Source organism: Pan paniscus, chromosome 16 (assembly GCF_029289425.2).
Source record: "Pan paniscus chromosome 16, NHGRI_mPanPan1-v2.0_pri, whole genome shotgun sequence".
Lineage (NCBI taxonomy): Eukaryota > Metazoa > Chordata > Mammalia > Primates > Hominidae > Pan > Pan paniscus.
The window spans coordinates 80,455,997-80,475,714 of record NC_073265.2 but is presented as its reverse complement, the minus strand read 5'-3'; the positions used below and the strand labels follow the sequence as shown (position 1 = coordinate 80,475,714).

At 55.5% G+C, this 19,718-nt stretch overlaps 1 protein-coding gene and 1 long non-coding RNA gene across 10 annotated transcripts in view; one reads left to right on the top strand and one right to left on the bottom strand.

Moving 5' to 3' along the window:
- Positions 1-991: 991 nt before the first annotated feature.
- Positions 992-19,545, bottom strand: MAN2A2 (mannosidase alpha class 2A member 2). 9 transcript variants are annotated; one of them, XM_063596931.1, is made up of 25 exons: positions 19,245-19,545; positions 18,339-18,540; positions 17,432-17,581; positions 16,245-16,502; positions 16,030-16,174; positions 15,737-15,908; positions 15,254-15,381; positions 14,832-15,005; positions 14,249-14,435; positions 12,242-12,419; positions 11,459-11,661; positions 11,068-11,250; positions 10,791-10,905; positions 10,514-10,581; positions 10,202-10,367; positions 9,474-9,710; positions 9,089-9,211; positions 8,762-8,876; positions 8,347-8,480; positions 7,999-8,140; positions 6,115-6,248; positions 5,711-5,785; positions 3,982-4,176; positions 3,441-3,551; positions 992-2,561 (listed from the first exon to the last, which is right to left on the bottom strand). In XM_063596931.1, exons 3-25 carry the CDS (start codon positions 17,561-17,563, stop codon positions 2,409-2,411), a joined length of 3,528 nt encoding a protein of 1,175 aa, XP_063453001.1. In that variant the 5' UTR covers positions 17,564-17,581; positions 18,339-18,540; positions 19,245-19,545; the 3' UTR covers positions 992-2,408. The 9 variants fall into 9 exon arrangements, with proteins under 9 accessions (XP_063453001.1, XP_063453002.1, XP_063452999.1 ...); XM_063596932.1 differs by lacking the exon at positions 19,245-19,545 and adding an exon at positions 18,784-18,956; XM_063596929.1 differs by lacking the exon at positions 19,245-19,545 and adding an exon at positions 18,796-18,956.
- The window catches only part of LOC129394062 (uncharacterized), an 8,490-nt gene continuing 7,304 nt past the window's right edge, over positions 18,533-19,718 (top strand). Inside the window, exon 1 of the long non-coding RNA XR_010109991.1 lies at positions 18,533-18,662. This is a non-coding gene — a long non-coding RNA (uncharacterized LOC129394062). The remainder of the gene's footprint in view (positions 18,663-19,718) is intronic.

Below are 19,718 nucleotides of genomic sequence, written 5' to 3'. Positions count from 1 at the left end.
ATTTTTTTATGTGCTGCAAATATTTTCTTCCATATCTGTCATTTGTGTTTTAACCTTGATGTTTTCCATCACAAAGAGACTTTCGATATTTTTTGGTTGCGAAATCTGCTTATCTTTTCCCTTATTATATCTTTTAAGTCTCATGTTAAAGTTTAGAAAAGACCGTCCCACACCAGAGGTATAAAAATTTTTGAGTAATTTTGTAGTATATCTTCCCTCTGGAACTAATTTGTATGGACACTGTGAGGTAGAGATCTAACTTAGTGGTTTTTTTTTTTTTGGCTGTGTCACCCAGGCTGGAGTGCAGTGACATGGTGGCATGATCTAAGCTCACTGCAACCTCCGCCTCCCAGGTTCATGTGATTCTCCTGCCTCAGCCTCCTAAGTAACTGGGATTACAGGCACACGCCACCATGCCTGGCTAGTTTTTGTATTTTTAGTAGACACAGGGTTTCGCCATCTTGGCCAGGCTGGTCTCGAACTGCTGACCTCAAGTGATCCACCTGCCTTGGCCTCCCAAAGTGCCGGGATTACAGGCGTGAGCCGTCGCACCCGGCTGAGATCTAGCTTTGATAGCTAGTTGTCTAAAAGTACTGTTTATTAAATAATCCACCTTTTTCCCCACTTAAAACATCCCTCTTACCATATACTAAATTCCTGTAGCCCTGGGTCTGTTTCTGGACTCTCCCGTCTGTCTGACCCCCTCCAGGTCACACTGAGTGAGGTAATGGTGGCGTGAGAATCCTCTGGGAATCTGGCAGGATCACCCCCCAGCAGTCCACCCCCCAACTCATTATCATCGTTCAGCGTGGTCTTAGTGTTCTCACACATTCACTCTCCCAAATGCACTTTAGAACTGTCAGTTCCAAAGTTTCAATCTCATTGGAATTACACTGAATTTATCAGCTGATTTGGGGAAAACCAGTATGTGGACAGGAACATGATGTGTATCATTGGGTTGACTTACAGAATACTCTTAACAGGTCTTCAGTTGATTCTTAGGTTTTACAGGTAGGCAGTTTTATTGTCTACAAATAATGACAATTATAATTCTTCCTTATTTTCCTCATCTGGCTTGTTGGAGGGGTTAGTAGTGCCGGGACACTGCTGAATAATAGCTTGCCCTTGGCTAGTTTCTGACTTTAATGGGAATGCCTGTGGCGTCTGACTCTTTAGAATGCCATCACTGTTGGTTTCTGAAACAGACCTTTATCTAGATTAGGGTGTTTCTTTCCAGACTTAATTTACTAAGAGTTTTAATAAGGGATGGATTTTAAATCTTACGAAATACCTTTTCAGCATCTATAGAGCTATCATAAATTCTTCCCTATTAATTGAAGCTGAAATGAAGGCTCCTGCACAGCCATACTGCCTCCTCATATACTCTACATGCCCCTAGTCCCCTGTGCCAGGAACTGAATACCTCTGCAGGATAGACTAAAGGTGAGGCTTCAAGGTCTGCCTGCTAGGCGTGGTGCTGAACGCCTTCTCAAGCTGCCCAAGCACATGGGGTCTTGGAGGCTTTCCTTTCCAGAGAAAGAAAGTAGGACCAATCCCCACTCCCTGCCATAATAAGAAAGAGCTCTTGGGGACAGCAGCATACAGAGCACAGAAGCCAAAGAGAATTCAGGCAGGGTGAAGGACCCCACACCCCTGCCACCATCCCACAAATCAGTACATAGGCCAAGTGCCCAGTTTGCCAGGGGTCTTGCTACCTGAAGTGACCTATGATCTCTGGCCATGACAATCTCTAGCGAGTCCTTCCTGCCATTCTGCAGCCTCTTAGCCAATGCATGCAGGCCAGGCGGCACTTACTGCAAAGCCATCACAGAAAGCAGCGAGGCCTTCGGACTCCTAGGAGAAATAGTGATTCCTTCTACTGCTCCATCCCCACTGCTAACTCTGGGTCCCCACCCCTGTCCTCCCAGAGTCACTCTGATCCTGCTCATCACACCAGGACATGGAGTCTCTACGTAACCACAGGATTCCCCTAGAGCCTGCTGTTGCCACAGTGACCCTGATGCTGGGCTGTTACCCACTTAGCCTCCCTTACCTCTTCTGTCTGCTTCCACTTCTTCTATATCCCTGTTTGGAAAAAGGATGGGTGCCTGAGCCTGTGCCCAGTTGGGTGTCCACTCACAACCCAAAGCAGAGCCTGGCACTGCCCACTCTGACCAAGGGCCTTCTCTCCCTGATCTCACTGGCATCTGCCCTATTTACCCATCACTGGGTTTGTGGGTTGCGCCCAAAACACAGCAGCAGCAATAAACAGAAAATGAGGGCGGAGCCCAATGTGTCACAGTTCTGGGAGGCAGATCAGGATGGGATACCCGTGTGGCTTGTCCAATGATCTTCATGTTAAGAGGCAGTCTCTGTGAATGAACTTTCTCTTCAGGCCACAAGAAGCCCTAACCCAAGCGGAGGCGAAAGGTAGCAATCTCCATGGGCTCCAAATAGACGTCAGTGCTGTTGGACGGGGAGGCCAGAGGGTACAGTAACGTCAAGGAGGTTGGCTGAAGGAATACCACATCCAGGCCATGGAAAAGGCTGCCCAGGGCTACCTGTGGAGAGCAGAGAAGGGGCAGGGTTGTGCTAGGTGCCGAGACACTTAAGAATGCGGCTGTTCATCTACAATTTGGTACCTCTTTAAGAATCTCAGCCAGGTGCAGTGGCTCACACCTGTAATCCCAGCACTTTGGGAGGCCAAGGCGGGTGGATCACCTGAGGTCAGGAGTTCGAGACCAGCCTGGCCAACATGGCGAAACCCCGTCTCTACTAACAATATAAAAATTAGCTGGGCGTGGGGGCAGGCGCCTGTAATCCCAGCTACTCGGGAGGCTGAGGCAGGAGGATCACTTGAACCAGGAGGCGGGGGTTGCAGTGAGCCGCGATCACGCCACTGCACTCCAGTTCCAGCTGGCCCCTCTCAGCAACACCATGCCTTCTTACCCATGAGTGTGCATCCAGTCTCACGGGCTTGCTGAGATTTGCTCAACCCTAAAGCCTGCCTACAGATCTCCGGGTAAGAACCGTTCCACTGAGCTGTGAGATCTGTGAAAACAGTGACCATGTCTTGGTTCACTTCTGAAACACTGGAGCCCAGCAGAGGACCTGGCACCCGGGGACATTTATCAGTGCCGGCTGATATGAGCTTACAAAGTAACAACAGGATGGGTTCTGGTTTTCTATTTCTGGTGTTTTCCACTTTGCTTGATAGAGGTCCCTGCTCAGGGAACAAAAGTTCTCAAGCGATCTACCTTGTCTGGAACTCCCCCTGCCAGGCCTCTGGAGCTCTGAAAACATGTCTACAGCTTCCCCCCTTCTCTCCAGAAAGCCCTGGAGTGACACTTTCTTCTCCCAGCCTGTCACCGAATCTCAGCCCAGTCTTACCAAGCTCATGCCTGCCATTCCTAGGTGCTCTGTTTCCCCACCCTACTCACCTTGCCTTGGCTTGTGGTGCAGCTGAAGCCCAAGTTCTTGGCCTCCAGGCCGCAGTCAAAACCCTTGCGGTGTAAGATGAGTGCGGTCTCCGCCGAGGGCAGGGTGTCCTCCTGGATGGCAGACAGTGCCCAGGGAAGTGGGCGCAGGGCTTTCAGAGATCGGAGATGCAGCAGCGCCTCTGCCCAGAGGCAGTGCTGGCACAGGGAGGCGTGTGGGTAAGGAAAGGCCAAAACCTGGTCCTGGAGGTTTGGAGCCAAATACCTGCTAAGGGGTCTGGACCTCAGCCTGGAGGCTAAGGAAGGAGCTGAGCAGGGAGGGACACCGTCAGAACTCTGCTCTCAGCATGTCACGCTGAGGGACACTCACCTCAGCCTGGAGGCTAAGGAAGGAGCTGAGCAGGGAGGGACACCGTCAGAACTCTGCTCTCAGCATGTCACGCTGAGGGACACTCACCTCAGCCTGGAGGCTAAGGAAGGAGCTGAGCAGGGAGGGACACCGTCAGAACTCTGCTCTCAGCATGTCACGCTGAGGGACACTCACCTCAGCCTGGAGGGTACGTAGGTTGAGCAGGTGGAAGTCACAGGGCAGTGAGGAAGCCAGAGGATGAAATGAGCGCAGACCAGGGCCTGGGAGCTGCGTCCTGGCTACAGGCAGAGCGAGCGCCGGGGCGTTCAGGTACATGGAGGTCAGGTGGCTGAGGAGGGATGGGTAGCTGGTAGAGTGGCTATCTTGGACCTGCAAAATTGACCCGAGATATTGGTGAGGGACCAAAGCCAGGCTGAGGGGAGAGGACGAGGCAGGATAAAAGCACACCCAGGTCAGTTGTTTTGGAAAGACCTTTCCTGGTGTGCCTGGACTCAAGGGCACGCCTGGCTCCAGGCGAGGTTCCGCTAACCCTTCAAGTGTGGACATTTGCCGTCTCCCCTAACGCAGAGGGCTACTTCACTAAGCCGTTTCTTCTCTACTTTTTAGTTCCTTGCTCACATAACACTATCATGAGCAACCCACTCCCATCAGCCATGTCTCCCCTCACACACGGATCCACAGTGCAGGGAGGATGGCAGCCAGGCAGACGCAGGCCTCACCATGGAGCACGGGCCTCCAATCCAGAGTGCTCTGGGTAATCTGCGGCTTCACGAGCAACGCCACATCCACAGCGCCAGCCTGGTTCTCAGGCCCAGCGCGGCCGGGGCTCTGCCAGCAGGGCTACTCCTTAGCAGCTCACCTGGATGTCAGACTCACAGGCCTGGGCTGAATATTCTGGACTTCTGTCCCTGGCATCCCCCTTCTTCCAAGCGCCCAGCATCTCTCACTTCCCTCTGCATTCCCAGGTAATGCTAAACCCTCTTCCGTCTCACCTGGGCAGTGTCCTCATAGCCACCGGCAACTTCTCCAGCCTCTGGCCTAGTTCAAGCAGCCAGCATGTCCTGCCTGAACAGCCTCCCGCTGTCACCCTCCTCCAGTCTCCCTTCCCACAGATCCAACCTGCTCCGTACTGTCAGCATGACATGCTGAGACCAGAGTTCGGACGGTGTCCCTCCTTGCTCAGCTCTTTCCTTAGCCTGGACCTTTCCTAGGCAGAATAAAGTCCAGATCCCTTAGCAGGCACTCAAGGTGCTCTGCCGTCTGCCCTGATCTCCACCTAGCACTCTTGCCCAGCACCAGCCAAGAGGGCATTCTGCAAGGATGGAAATATCCGACACCACATGGTCTAATACAGCAGCCACTTAGCCACTTGAGTACTTGAAGTGTGGTCAGTAGGAATAAGAAAGCAAATTTTTTACTTGATTTAGTTGTAATTTAAATAGCCATATAGGGCTACTGGCCACCGTACTGGATAGCGTAGCTCCAGCATAACTAAGGAACTCACTGCTGTTCCCCAGCCTGTTGTCTTTCCTGCCTCCTATCCTGTGCCCTGGTTCATATCTTCAAATCACACCCCCATTCATCAAAGCCACACCTGGGTGACACCTCCTTGACCTCGATCTCCTTAGCCCACATTATTACCTTGCTCCTCAGGATCAGTAAGACAAAGCCCTTTCTACCTTGCATTTTTACACACATGGCTTCTCTGCCACCCCTACTCACGAGTCAACTCCTGGGAGAGTCAGCACTGTCTGCACTTATGTCCCTCTGGGTCCTCACAGTAAAGCAGGTGCTCAATATCTATCTGATGCATGAGTGACTGAGTGGCAGGCTCTGTCACCTGGGCTCCGGCGCAGCTACACCTTGCTCGTACTAGTTCCCCGCTCCCAGAGCCGACCCTTACCTCTCGGTTACCGCTCCTGCTGCTGTGAAAGATCAAGCCCCTAAACATGGCTGCCAGTTTGGAGAAAAAGTCAGGCTGGTGGGGCAAAGAAAGCCATGAGATGAGCTGGGTTGGAGCACAGGCTTAGAGAATGCTGGGACAGGGCAGAGGAGGGCAGCACAGAGGAAAGTGGGAGACGAACATGAGGGGCACAGGTGACAGAGCGCTGCTGGGAGAGGAAGGTGCCAGGCTGCGTGAGATGGGACACAAAAAGCCAGACTGCCTCCCCCCGCCCCAGGAATTCAGCCCTACTCTCTCTCTCTTGCCCACCTCCAACTACGTTCCTCGAGCCCTAGGCTGGACCCCCCGGCCACCCCCGGGGACTAGCCAGACCTGGTTCCCTGGGCGTCAGCCCCAGATGTTACCTCACTGCCCACGGTTCGCCGCTCTAGCAGGAGGCGGAAACGGTTGCAGGTTCTCTTGTTGTCCTTGAGCCCTTGGCCTAGGCCCCGGTTGTCATCCTGCATCAGCCGCCGGTCCAAGATCACCTCCAGCTGGCCTGGGGAAGCAAACAGTGAGTGCTGGCCCGCCCCCACCCCCAAGCAGGCACTGACCTTTCAAAGGAGAATCCCAAGCCACAGGCCCTGACAGAAAAGCCCAGCTCGAGAGACAGAAGCTGAGTCACTCAGAAGAGGTCACGGGTTCCCACAGCTGGGAGGGAACCTGATGAGGGGCTGGTCCTGGGCCCTTATTTTGCAGATGAGGAAGCATGAGGTCCAGAAAGGGGAAGGCTGGCCCTGGCAGTTTACCCCCCACGCTCTGGGACTCAGGAGCAGGGAACGGGCCTAGGGGCCCAGGCAGGAAACCGAATCAGGACGGGTTACATACAACAAAATAAACCAGAAATGAACAACTTAGATCAACAGCCATCGGTAGTGTTGCTGCACACCTCCGTAATCTGGGGCAGGTTTGCTCAGGTTGGGCAGGTTTTTTTGTGACTAAAACACAGGCTCTCCTGCCCTTGTTCTACAATGGACAGCCAGACAGCCCCAGCAGGTCAGACTCAAGCTCTGACTGTGTGTGTGTTAAAAGTAGGGCTCTGGAAAGGACAGCCAGATGGCAAGTCAGGCAGAGGCTCATATTAAGTGTCATCTGGGTTGCCCTGGGAAAAAGATATGGCAGGTGACCACCTTTGCTTTATTTTCTAGAGTATGCTTGGAGCAGGGGCTCGGTGCATGGCTGATGTGTTGGGGACAGAGGCCCCAGTGTGTGCAGGTGTTGGAGGTGGGTGCAGCTGTTCTTGTACAAGATCTCGAGGGAAACCGCACCAGCTGCCCCCACATTCCACCGGGACAGATGGCCCTATTCTCCCTTTCACCTCTCCAAGTCCTTACTGACTTGTGTAATTGCTCAGTCTTTTAACCCAGAACAACAAGAGAATCGCTTCAAATCGGAAGGTGGAGGTTGCAGCGAGCGGAGATTGCACCACTGCACTCCAGCCTGGGCAAAAGAGTGAAACTCCGTCTCAAAACAAAAAAACAAAAAAAAGGAACGTCAGTCTGTCTTTTAATGATCACTGGAAGGAAAACAATATGTAATTTTCTCATTTCCTTAATATTTCATAACACTGAGTGCACTTTACAAGCTGTCCCTACTCTCAGCCCCGCCCAGAAGAGGGTTGCACACCTCAGCTGAGAATCACTGTTCAATACCCTGATGCTTCTTGCCTTTTTTTTCAGACTGGGTCTTGCTCTGTCACCAGGCTGTAGTGCAGTGGCACAATCTTGGCTTACTGCAGCCTCCAGCTCCTGGGCTCAAGCAATCCTCCCATCTCAGTCTCCTGAGTAGCTGGTACTATAGGCACGTGCCACCAAATCCAGCTAATTTTTAAATCTTTTTGTAGAGCCTGGGTCTCGCTTTGTTGCCCAGGCTGGTCTCAAACTCCTGGCCTTCTGCCTTGGCCTCCCAACAGTGCTGGGATTACAGGAGTGAACCACTGTGCCTAGCTTTGCTTTTTGACATTATTTTTCCTTTCTTTGGCCCCAAGAGTTGTAACCCTGATGGTTCTTCAGGGGATCCAGTAGGACACTCCACCCAGTTGCCTACACTGCTGCCTCCACCAGGGGATGGGGACAGCAGATGCCTGCCTCCTGTGCCAAGAGCTCTGAATGGCTCGCCCCCTCTCCAAGCATGGAGGTGATGCAGTCCAGAAAGAGGCAAGGGAGGCCAACAGAGTGGGGAGCCCTTGAGGGTGGGGACGGGCTTCTTTTTGTCTGATACCCTCTGCAGAACTCCTGGGCCCTACTCACCATCTTTGAGGCTAGAGACACCCAGGGCCTGGGCAGTGTGCAGCGTGAGGCGCTTCTGTGCGTCCTGGATATAGGCCATGACTGGCATGGGGTAGAAGTTGGCCTGGAGGGGGAGCTTCTTCAGATACCGTCGGGGCTGCACCTGTGGGGGCAAGGCCAGCAGATCAAGGGCACCCGGGCACCATGTGGGCCCAAGCGGTCCCCAGACTGAAGGAGTCCCCGATCACTCTCGCCTCTCATTCATCTTTCTCCATCAGGGCAGATCATCCCCCAGGGCCTGTGACAGGGGCAAAAGCAGAGTCCAAGTTCTACTCTGTGGGGTCTCCGAGACCCAGGCCCAGGAGTCACCTGAAAGCCATTGAGGTCTGTGAAGAAGATACCCTGGCTGCCGATGTCTGTATGGATGCGCAGGGCCAGCTCCTTGTTGACGTAGTCCCGGATGTCCACCAGGGATGATATGTCCAGAGACAGCCCCTCCACCCCTGGGTACAGGAACAAAGTGGGGGCATGGACAGGTGTGAGGCTGAACCACAGCTAAGAGGCTGGGCTGGGGGATCAGAGCCGAGCTGGGGAGAGGCTCTGTCCAACCTCCCAAGAAATTCCCAGGGCATTTCTGGATGACTTTTTCTCCAAGAGAATGGAGCATCCCTGTCTCAAATGATACGGAACAGAGGTATGAACAGAGAAGCAGCAGAAGGAAGAACACGCCACAGTTGTGGAGCCCACACCTCCTTCCAGACCCTTCCTCATATGCAGGGCTCACCTGGCAGATTGTAAAGCCGGACCGCCTGGTGAATGTGCTCGTAGTACGCAACCACCTCTGAGAAGAAAGGGCCTTCAGTGACACGCAGCACGGGGGGCTCCTTGGGGACGTAGAGCTAGGGAAAGAGCAGATTGCTGTTGAAACTACAGCACAGAGGGCAAAGCAGGAAGGTGCCAGCCCAGGGCTGGGCAAGAGAGCACCTATTCCCAGACACCCCTGGGCTGAACAGGAAAGACAAGGCCCCTGGCAGGCAGCAATAAACCTGTGGGAAGGCCTGTGCCCCCTCCTGCCCTCCCTGCCAGATTGTTCAAGGCATCTTTAGGATACCTTGGCCTCGCCATCGGGCAGGAAGAGGTAGGCTCCACTCTTGTCTTTGGACGTACGGGTGCCATAGACAAGGACCTGCATGTCCACCTGCTGCTCGTGCTCCTCATCCACCCTTCGGATGCTCTGCCAAAAAACACAGCCCTGACCCCTGGCCCCACACCAGCATGTCAGGCCTGCCTCCTGGGAGGACACGGAATAGCTTCCCCAAGGAGCCGTGCCCTGCTTCCCCATGCTGTCAGGCTGGAGCTGAGATGGCCCAGGCCCGGGTCCACTGTGGGTCAGGTGGCAGAATGCTCACAGGGCCGGGAGGCTGCTCTTCACAGTGCCACCACCACACACGCCCTACTCTGGCCCCTGGCCCTTCCCCACCACCCTGGCCTTTTACCTTGAGGAGCCCAGTAAGGCCTGAGAACCAGACCTGCATGTAGCGGTTGCTGAGGGCGAAGTCGCTGGTGCCAGAGTCAATGACACGGAGAGGAAACGCTTCGTGCCTGCTGATGGACAGCTGCCGGCCGTGCAGGTAGATGCGCACAGAGGAGGGCAGCGTGCGGTGCCCATCCAGGCCCAGCTGTAGCTGCAGCACGCCCAGGCCCAGGGCTGGCAGGCGGACAGGCACAGACACCTGTGGGCACAGGAGGGGTGAGGAAGTGGGGGCACGGCTTTCGCCACAGGGGTGCTGAGGCATCCGCTTACTAACAGAGGGCTTGAGCAAGTCCCTGCACCCGCTGGGCCTCTGCCCCTCCTCCAAAGTGGAGGTGATCTGATTTGCCCTTTCTTCCTCCTCAGACTTTATGATTCTCAAGTGATATTTGAAAAAGTATGAAGCAGTAACAACACATTAAGCTTTCGATAAACATTGAAAGACTGAATGATGGGGCATTATAACTGCTATTTTTACCATTACTATTACCATACCAACCTTCCCCTTCTTTTCAAGGACACACTCAAATCCCAAGAGTGCCGTCTTCTGGACAACCCCCTCCCCAGGACACTTGTCCTCAGCCTGGAGAGTAGCAGGGCCACAAGCAGGAGGGTGGGAGGCTGGCGTCGCCAGGCGGGGAGGGGCCCACGACGGGCAGAGGGCCAGGCCCACCTGACAAACCCGCACCTCACCTGGTAGACGTCAGGGACCGCCTCGGTGGCAGAGCTCCAGTGTGCGCTGATCTGCACGGCCAGGGGCTGACTCTCCTCCGAAAGGACACGCACGCGGGGAGAGTTGACCAGCAGGGACACCATGCTGAATCGCTCCTGTTCCAGTGGGTTGAATAGGACCACAAACCTGTGCGTAGAAGGTGGGCTGACCCAGGAGGCTGCTGCTTCCGGCCAGGGCAAGCGCCCTGCACTGGTTCAGCACATGCTGGGGCAGAGGGGCCTGAGAGCCAGGGAATGGCTCTTCCTCTCTGCACATGGCGTAGTCCAGGTTACCTGGGCGACGAATCCAGCTGGATCACCGTGAGCTCTGGGAGGGCGTCGTGACTTAAGCGAGTGTCATCCTGGAATTCAGTGAGCCGGAAGGGAAGAACCATCATGGGCTCAGCCTCCTCCCACCCCACCTGTCCCAGGTGTGGACCAGCAGCTGCACTGGGCACAGAACTCATCCGGATGGGGAAGGAAAAAGAGAAGCGGCACCCCCATCCAGCAGCTCTTGGGATGGGACCTGCATACACCAGAGGGTCCCCATGCAGACCCAGGAGGGGCTCACCACTTGGAGGAAGGGCGCCTCAGGGTCAAAGTGGTAGGTCTCCTTGTCCCCCAGCACCAGATAGTGGGCTGCATGAATGATGACCTGCTTCAGGTTGACAAGGGAGCGCAGAAGCCTGTGGGTGGCGCAGGAGGGGAAGGAGAGAAGATGACCATAGGGAAGCTGTCTGCCTTGTCAGCAGGACAAGCCCTAGGCCGGCCTACCCCCTGACCACCCAATGTCCTTTCTTTGGGACAGTGAGCAGGGGAGCTTACAAGGGAAAAGAGAAGGCTCCCACCTGACCCCATAGTCCACCACCACAGCCTCCTTGGCCGTGCCAGTGATGGCATCGTGATGCTGGAAGAGCCCCAGTGTGCGCCGAGCTTCCGTCAGGAGGGTGAAATCAGACAGTGGGTACCGGCCAGCCAGACCAGAGCGGCGAGCGTGAGCTGCAGCCAGGCTGTACAGAACCTCTGCCCCCCTGCCCAGAGAGAGAAGTTAGCTGCCAGCCTGCACCACTAGCCAGGGCCCACCCACACTCTGCCAGTCCAGCCTCCTTCCTTCCCACCCCTCCTCTACCTGCCCTGGCCTCTGGGCCTATCTATTCCCTTCTGAGCCAATCCAGCCCCTCCTTAAACCCCAAAGGCTGACTCTCCCCCTCCAGCCTGGAAGCGGGGACAGGGTCTCACCGCAGGTGGGCTTCCAGGACTCGGTCTAAGCTCTTGTAGAAGGGCCGGGAAGTGTAATAGCCTGTCCAGTAATGATCCTCCCGGTCCGCATAGGAGAAGAAATCCCCGCTCAGCACAGGAAACCCTGGAGGCCGGGCCCCTGGCTCCACCCCTGTCCTCTTGTACAGGGCATCAAAATAGTCAGAAAGAGTGCCAAACTGGGCCTGTGGGAACCCCAAAAACCCACTCCCATCAGTTCTAGAGCCTCCTGGAAATTGTGGCCACAGTGCTGCAGTCGGGGGTGAGGCAGGGGCTCTGGCCTCAGAAGCAGGAACTGTACATCCTGCCATTCTAGACTTAACAGAAGTAGGGGAGCCTGGCAATTAATTCCGACATAAAAGGGGCACCTTCGGCTGGGCGTGGTGGCACACGCCTGTAATCCCAGCACTTTGGGAGGCTGAGGCGGGTGGATCACGAAGTCAGGAGATCGAGACCACCCTGGCTAACACAGTGAAACCCCATCTCTACTAAAACTACAAAAAATTAGCTGGGTGTGATGGCGGGCACCTGTAGTCCCAGCTACTTGGGCAGCTGAGGCAGGAGACTGGCATGAACCCGGGAGGCGGAGCTGGCAGTGAGCCAAGATCGCGCCACTGAACTCCAGCCTGGGCAACAGAGCGAGACTCCATCTCAAAAAAAAAAGGGGGGGGCACCTTGCCCGAATTGGGAACCAGGGCACGGTCTCACGGGAAGGGATGGGCTGCAGCACTGTGAGGCCCCTCCCCAGTCAAGTGCCCCTCACACCTGCACATGGAGGTTAGGCCTGCTGTTGAAGAAGTCAAAGAGCCGCTGGTAGTTGAAGAACTGGGCATCCCACTCCTGGGGCTTGTCATATCGGAAGTCATCTCCAAGAGGCACCAGGAGGACGTTGCTTCGGAACAGCCGGGACTTCTTCCGGTATTGGTCCAGAAGCAGGGCTGCCCTGGGGCAGGAAGAAAAACATGGGCCCAACATGAAGTCTCATCAGTAAAAGAGCACCACGCACAGCCATCCCGCCAGCAAGCCCCTAGAAGACATCCCATCCGCCAAGGAGTGGTTCAGCGCAAACAGACACCTCCTGCACATGAATCCCAGCCCCAGGGGAATCCGGTGCTCTCTGGGCAGTTCTGACAGCTGGCATGTTGTTTTTTATGCTAGGCTGTTGAGATCTTTTGGGATCCTGGTTCTGACACTCCCGCCTCATTTTGCCCACCAGTTAGCGATGCAGCACCAAAGTGAAGGGTCTGGACCCCGGAGCCACATCACACCAGCTCCACAAGTACTAGCTCAGTGACCGTGGGCAAGTAACCTCTCTGAGCCTCCATTTCTAGCAAAATAAGGATAACATCCGTAGGTACCCGTATAATGTTATGAGAATTAAAATGGATTGAATGGGCCGAGCGCAGTGGCTCACGCCTGTAATCCCAGCACTTTGGGAGACCGGGGCAGGCGGATCACCTGAGGTCAGGAATTCAAGACCAGCCTGGCCAATATGGTGAAACCCTGTCTCTACTAAAAATACAAAAATTAGCCGGGTGTGGTGGTGCACATCTGTAATCCCAGCTACTCGGGAGGCTGAGGCAGGATAATCACTTGAACCCAGGAGGCGGAGGTTGCGGTGAGCTGAAGTTGCACCACCGCACTCCAGCCTGGGTGACAGACTCCATCTCAAAAAAAAAAAAATTAAATTAAATAAATAAAATAAAATCAATGAATGAATATTTGTTAAACACTTAGAATAGTGCCTGGTACATAATGGGAACTATATATAAACATTTCTTTTCTTTTCAACCAAATTATTGGCAAAATCAGCAGAAAAACAGCCCTGTGACACATCAGCAGAAGCCCTTTCCTACTTTAATTGGCATGTTATAAATATCACAGTCCAAAGAGTCAACTAATCTACTTAGCGGCGCTGGCCCAGCTTGTACTTTTCTACTTTGTTCTCATGAGAGGATTCCTCAAATACCACTTTCCCCTAACTTATCAGTCTAGTAAGCCTTTCAAAGGAGAAAATGGTTACCTTTCAGGGCCTGTTCTTGTAAACCTAGGCCAGCCTCACTGATCACAACTGCTGCTTTAAGAAAAGTCACGCCCTCATAGCCCTAGATTCTTGCCTGGAATCGCCATTTAGACTTCTGGAAACAAAAGACCACTTTATTTCGCTTTTGGTCACGTTTCAACTCTTGGACATCAGGGAGAAATCAGAGCATTGCAACATAAAAACCAATCCAACTTGTCGTATTCTTAAGGTTCTGACTAAATTGCTGTTTGGATCAACTCTTACCTAACACTTTCCCCCGGGGCCTGATTTCAGCAAGAGTGCTATCTTTAGGGGTCCCTAAATTCTCTCAAAAGGGACAGGTCTGTTTTCTCAGAGGCTGGAGGCTATCTCGTGGGACTGAATGTGGATCTGAACAGGATTCTCGTGGTTGACTTAAAGCCAAGTCAGAACACTGGCACTAAGTGAAGGCACATGAGCCTGAAGTTTGTAACATACATCTAACCTGGGAATCCTTCACCTCTAAGTTGTCAGCTGGCCCTGGCAGTTTGTTAGGGCATCAAGAAGTACTCATGTGAGAACCTAAAAGCATTCTGTGAAAGGTGGTTGCGAGAGCCATTCCAGTTTTTCAGGAGACTTAGTAAGGAGCTGCTGCTGCAGAGGCTAGGAGCCTCAACTCACCACCTGAGCCCACCCTCCACGTGGCACGGCCCAGACCAGAGCCAGGCCTCCCGATTCCTCTGTGAAGTGAAAGGGCTGGAAGCAGATACCTCTCTGCCACGTTGGCCTCTGTGATGGCCCGGGGTGGCACCTTCCAAGGGCAGTTGATGCGCCCACCAGGCAGGCGTTTGAAATCAAATTGGCAGCAGATCTTGGGATCCGGGCCACAGGTATGGGGGATGTCATAGCTGTAGAAGGGCATCATGTGACAGAAGATGTCTGTGCTGGAGTCCGAGTCTGCAGGAGACACACCACGTGGTCACCACCAGCAGGCAGCCTCTGGACGCCAGCGGGGGCAAGGATCTGTTCAGGCTAAAGGCAGCCCTGATAGACCGTGAGGCTGTAACTGGACCTAGGGCTGGAGAGAGCGTGTAGGCCAGGGAGAAAGACATGAGGGGCTCCCTCAGGGGACGGGCACACAGGGCACGCTGAAGCCCTTGAGACAGCAGGCCCCGTAGAGGCCAGAGGTCAATGTGGCCCTCCCCTCACCAGAGGGTGCGACCATTTCTGGCAGTCCACACCAGTGCCCGCAGGTCTGCTCTGAAGAACAGTGGGGGTCTTAGTTCTGATATCCCTGCTGTTCCCCAGTGAAGACTATGCTGCAGTAACCCCCTCTACCCTACCCGGCCTTACCCCATGTCTGCCTCCACATGAACTCTAGGCTGTGGGTGGCAGCAAAGTGCTTCTTGATGGCATAGTGCACTCTCTGAATCAGCATGCTGGTGAGGTTGGCACGGCGCAGCAGGTAAGGCATGGTGGAGCTGTATCCAAAGGGGTCCACTGCCCAGCCAGAGCGGGGGGTTGCACCTGGGCAGGGCATGGAAGCCAGAGAGGCCCTGAACACACCTCAGGGGCTGGCCTCCCGGCCTTCCAGGTGCTGGGACCCCAGCTCTTGTCCTGGTAGTGAGTGGAGAGATGATATCACACCAGGCCCACATGGTGGGATCTGCCTAGAAAGGAACCACCCCCTGCCGATCCCTGTGCCTTACGGCCCCTGCCATAGCACTGTGGGCCCAGCCCAGGGGGCAGACCCCCATGCCTGGGCCTGGACTTACCAAGATTTCTCTCCAGCCACTGGTGTCCTTCGATGAGCTGGTCAATCAATGCAAAGTAGTGGGAATTGGCCTCATCTGGCATCACCCAGCCTCCTGTCGCAATCTCCAGCTGCCCGTTTCCCACCAGCCTATAGTTAGGGACTCACACTCAGGACGGAGCAGGACACTCTGCCCAGTCCTGCCAACCAGCAAATGTCAGGGCCTGTGTGCACTGGCCTCACTGGACCAGTTCTCCCAATCCCAGGACCAAGAGAACACACACTTGCCCTCCTTTCCTTACAGCCAACCTCCAGGCTATCCTGGCCCCGCTTATCTCGGAACCTCTATCTGTTTTTGCCTTCCCTCCCTCCACCATCACTCATCTCTTCCACAGCTCTCTGGGCCTCTCCCTGCCACCTTAGCACCCATAGCTTAAGGTAAGACCCGTCCACCCAGCCTGGGGCTCAGACAATGCCCTCCCACGCCTCCCCGCCTGGTACTGGCCTTCGGACTGCCGCTCTCTTTTGGACATTGATGTTGTCCCACCACTTGGCAAAGAAGGAGACCTCTGCCCAGAGGAAGCGCCGCCGGGGGTCCTCCTGCAGCTTAGACACCATGCTATTGAGGATGTGTTGGGTCTGCTCTGTGTAGTACTTGTCAAAGGTCTTGATCCAGCCTAGGGAGCCAATGTAGGGTCCCCTGAGGATGCCACCATCTTCTTCGACGTCCCTCCCTTGTATTGGCCATCAGAAATCCCACTCCACACTCCAGCTCCCAGGAGTCTGCAGGGCCCTCACCTGGGTCATTGTGAGAGTGGGGCACCACAAACACCTGCAGGTCTTCAGCATCCCAGTCGTGCGGGTCATAGGAGATGTCGAAGCCTTGCCTCCACACACCACCATCCACGTTGTCAAACGGCAGCTCCTCCGACACAGTGAGCATCTGCCAGGTGAACTGCAGCTCAGTACCCCAGTTGTGGCCACTGTACGTCCCTGCCAGCTCTGACTCTTACCTGCAGCTCTGGCTTCTGACCCCGGCCCCCCAAAGCAAACTGGCAGTCCTGAGGGGAGATGGAGAAGAAGCTGGGCCGGGGCTCCGGTGGCACCACCCAGGAGCCATTGACCGTGTAGTAGGGCAGCATGGCGGGCGGGCCCTCTGCGTTGGCTGTCAGCTCCAGCACGGAGTCCTTGATATGGCTGATAATCTCATGGTTCTCCTCCAAAAGCTGCTCCAGCTGCTCAATGCGGTTCTGCAGCACAGAAATTTGGCTCTGCCAAAAAACCAGAAAGCAATCACACACAGCTCCTTATGCCACAGGGAGGGTCTCTGCTTGGGGTCTACCAGCTGAGGCCTGACTACAATTCTTCCCTCATCAGTCAAAGCCAGACCATGAGCCTACAGGGATAGATGACACCGTTCAGATAAAGGGAGCTGTGCACATCACCACTGAGGACTACACTCCACTTGGGTTGGGAGAACCATCACTCTCTAGCTCAGGGATGGCAAAGATTTCCTTTCACCTACCTATTCTCAACAATCGGTGTTGCCTGTGCTGAGGATTTCAGCGGGGCTTAATGGCAAAGAATGCTGCAATCAATTAGCAATGTCTGCCAAGAATTCAGGAGGGGCTGGGCGCGGTGGCCCACACTTGTAATCCCAGCACTTTGGGAGGCCAAGGTGGGTGGATCACCTGAGGTCAGGAGTTCAAGACCAGCCTGGACAACATGGCGAAACCTCGTCTCTACTAAAAATACAAAAATTAGTCGGGCATGGTGGCAGGCTCCTGTAGTCCCAGCTACTTGGGAGGCTGAGGCAGAAGAATTGCTTGAACCTGGGAGGCGGAGGTTGCAGTGAGCCAAGATCGCGCCACTGTACTCAAGGCTGGGCGACAGAGCGAGACTCTGTCTCAAAAAAAAAAAAAAAGAAAGAAAAGAATTCAGGAGAACAGAGTGACAATACTCATTGCCATTGACATTTTTTTCTTCCTTCCTTCTTTTCGCCATCACTGTTTTTAGCTGAGGGTTTCTACAAAACCTGACTATTGGGAAGGAAGGCTCCTGTCCTGTACTGACATTACCCTCCAGCGGGGGGGTGGGAGGGGAGGCGGGGGGGTGGGAGGGGAGGCGGGGGGGTGGGAGGTGCATACCCTGAGCCCAGGTGACTTGTATACAAAGAAATTAGCAACCAGGCACGACTCACCCGGGGGAAGTTCCCACCATTCTGGTGTCGGGTGGGATCGTGTTGCACTCGGTCCAGCATGAGGTAGAGCGAGAAGACTGCCACACAGAAGATGGCAGCCCCACACACTGTCACCTGCTTTTTCAGCTTCATACTGGCCTCCACACACACCTGGCAGGAAGGACACCATCTGTAGCTCCAACATGCAAAATGCCCGTGGCAGTCTTTCCACCAAATACCCCAGTGAGTTCCTGAGGGCTGTTCCAAAGGAACACCCATTTGCCTGGCTCCAAGTAGCACAAGCAGCACATCTGGGGCTGGCCCACCTGGTCCTGGTAGCAGCTCTGCCGCTAGGGTGGAGAGGACGCTCTCCCTTGGCTGGTGCTATGAAAAACGGGCCCAGGATAAGAGTCCCAGCTCTGACTGGAGTGCACCACACAAGCTCCTGATTACACAGCTTCCCTGCCTAGATAGGAGGTGCCTGTTCAGGCTCCTCGGCCATGTGCTTCTAGTTTCAGGTGAATAAGCTAGTCTCTATTTTGTTTGATTTAAAAGTTTAGCCAGAACCCAAAGAGACTGATAGGAAAGCCTTTCTCAGTGCCCTTTCGGGTCAAACTGGCACTCACCAGAAACAGTGCCTGGCACGATCCTTTCTCAGAAACACAGAATGAGTTTCTTTCTAATAAAGAAGAAAGATGCTTGTGTTTCTAGCATAAAGCAAGCCCTGTGTGTTCTCCCTGTTTCTCTACTGTTTACTGCAGTGGGAAACTTCCAGCCGCGGTTTGCAGAGCACTTAGGGGACCCCTAGGAAGCCTGCAGTGACGCCGAAGGCCCCCTGGGAAGGGAGAGACGGGGCCCAGTGCTCAGCTGCGAGGCAACTTCAGAGGCCCCGTGCCCCCCGCCGCCACCGCCCTCGGGCTCCGCTTGCCTGCTCAGGAGGAGGGAGGACGCTAACTGCGGAGCCGAGCGTGGGCGGGACCGTGCTCCGGAGTCTGCTCCGCGGGCCCTGGGGCCGAGGAGCTTTGTCGCCTCTGCGTTGTGCCCTACTTAGCGCGATCTGATTCTGCTCGGGAGCCTCCGGGCAATATTTTCAGCCCTTAGAGACTGGGTCCAGGCCAGTGTGGGTGGAGCTGGGGAGAGAGTTGGATCACAGAGGGCAGGCACCTGCCGCCAGGTCTCTGGCCGCCCGCCCGGCTCCCTCCCCACCCGCTCCGACTTCGTCAGCCCCGGGGACCGCAGAGACAGGCGCCAGGTACGGGCCTCAGGCAGCCTCCAGTCCCTTCCTGGCCCCTCTGACGCCGCAGTGGCGCTCGCGCTCCCGCCGCCCGAGCCCGGCCTCTGTCGGGGCAGCCGGAGCCCTCCCGCGCGCGCACCCGGCCCGTTACCGTCAGCGCCCGGCCTCCGCGCCGCTCCGGGCCCAGTCGGCCGAGCTGCCGGCTCTCACACGCCCGGGGACGGCGGCCCGCGCGCAGGCAGCGACGCAGGCGAAGGCGGACGCCCGCCCACCCGTAGCCCCCTGCTCCGCGCGCCGCTGCCGCGCTCCCGCTGGGCCCCGGGCCGCCGGCGCGCTCCGCTGCGCCCGCCCCGCGCGGGTCCGCCAGCCTCTGAGGCCGCCGGGCCCAGCAGCGTGCGGGGCGGGGACAGCCGCGCCGCCCGCCCCGGCCTGCGTGTGCCCGGCGGAGCTGACAGGAGCTCTGGCCGCCGCGGTCCCCACCCGGCTCCTCCCGGGCCCGCTCCGCTGGGCTGCAGTGCGCAGCCGCACCAGCCCGGGCCGGGCCTGGCCAGCTGCGGAACCTCAGGAGGGACGCGCGACTGAATTTATTCGGAATCCTACTTGAGTAAGCGCATGATCGGGCAGTGGTCGAAACGCCCGCCTCCGTCTCGGCAGACGCGTAGCGGGGTGCGTTCTCCGCGGCCTCACCCGGCTCCGGCCCAGCTAGCCTTAGGTTTCTGTCGTTGCCTCACCCGGCTCCGGCCCAGGTAGCCTTAGGTTTCTGTCGTTGCGCCCCTCGGGCAAAGGCGTGCTGCCTCCTGTCGGTACAGCGCATTCCTCGAGTCCCTTTCCTTTCCGTGCCTGCTCTATGTTTCCTGCCAGCGAGTGAACAAGACAGACTTTTCTTGGCTGTTTCCCTTTTACTGGGCATCTAGGTTGTTTACAGTTTTTCAGTGTAATCCATACTGCAATGAACATCTCCATGAATTCCACATTTTTGTTCTTTTTAAGTTATATATAACTTATGATCTGAATGTGACCCCCCCAAATTCATGTTCAAATCCTAATCCCTCAAGGTGATGATGGTATTAGGAG

Coding starts and splice junctions, on each gene's coding strand:
- MAN2A2 (XM_063596931.1), bottom strand. CDS start 17,563: ATGAAGCTGAAAAAGCAGGTGACAGTGTGTGGGGCTGCCATCTTCTGT. Junction 10,368..10,513: donor CAGCTGGATTCGTCGCCCAG/GTAACCTGGACT, acceptor TTCTACGCACAG/GTTTGTGGTCCTATTCAACC. Junction 8,877..9,088: donor TGCCCGATGGCGAGGCCAAG/GTATCCTAAAGA, acceptor CTCTTTCCCTAG/CTCTACGTCCCCAAGGAGCC.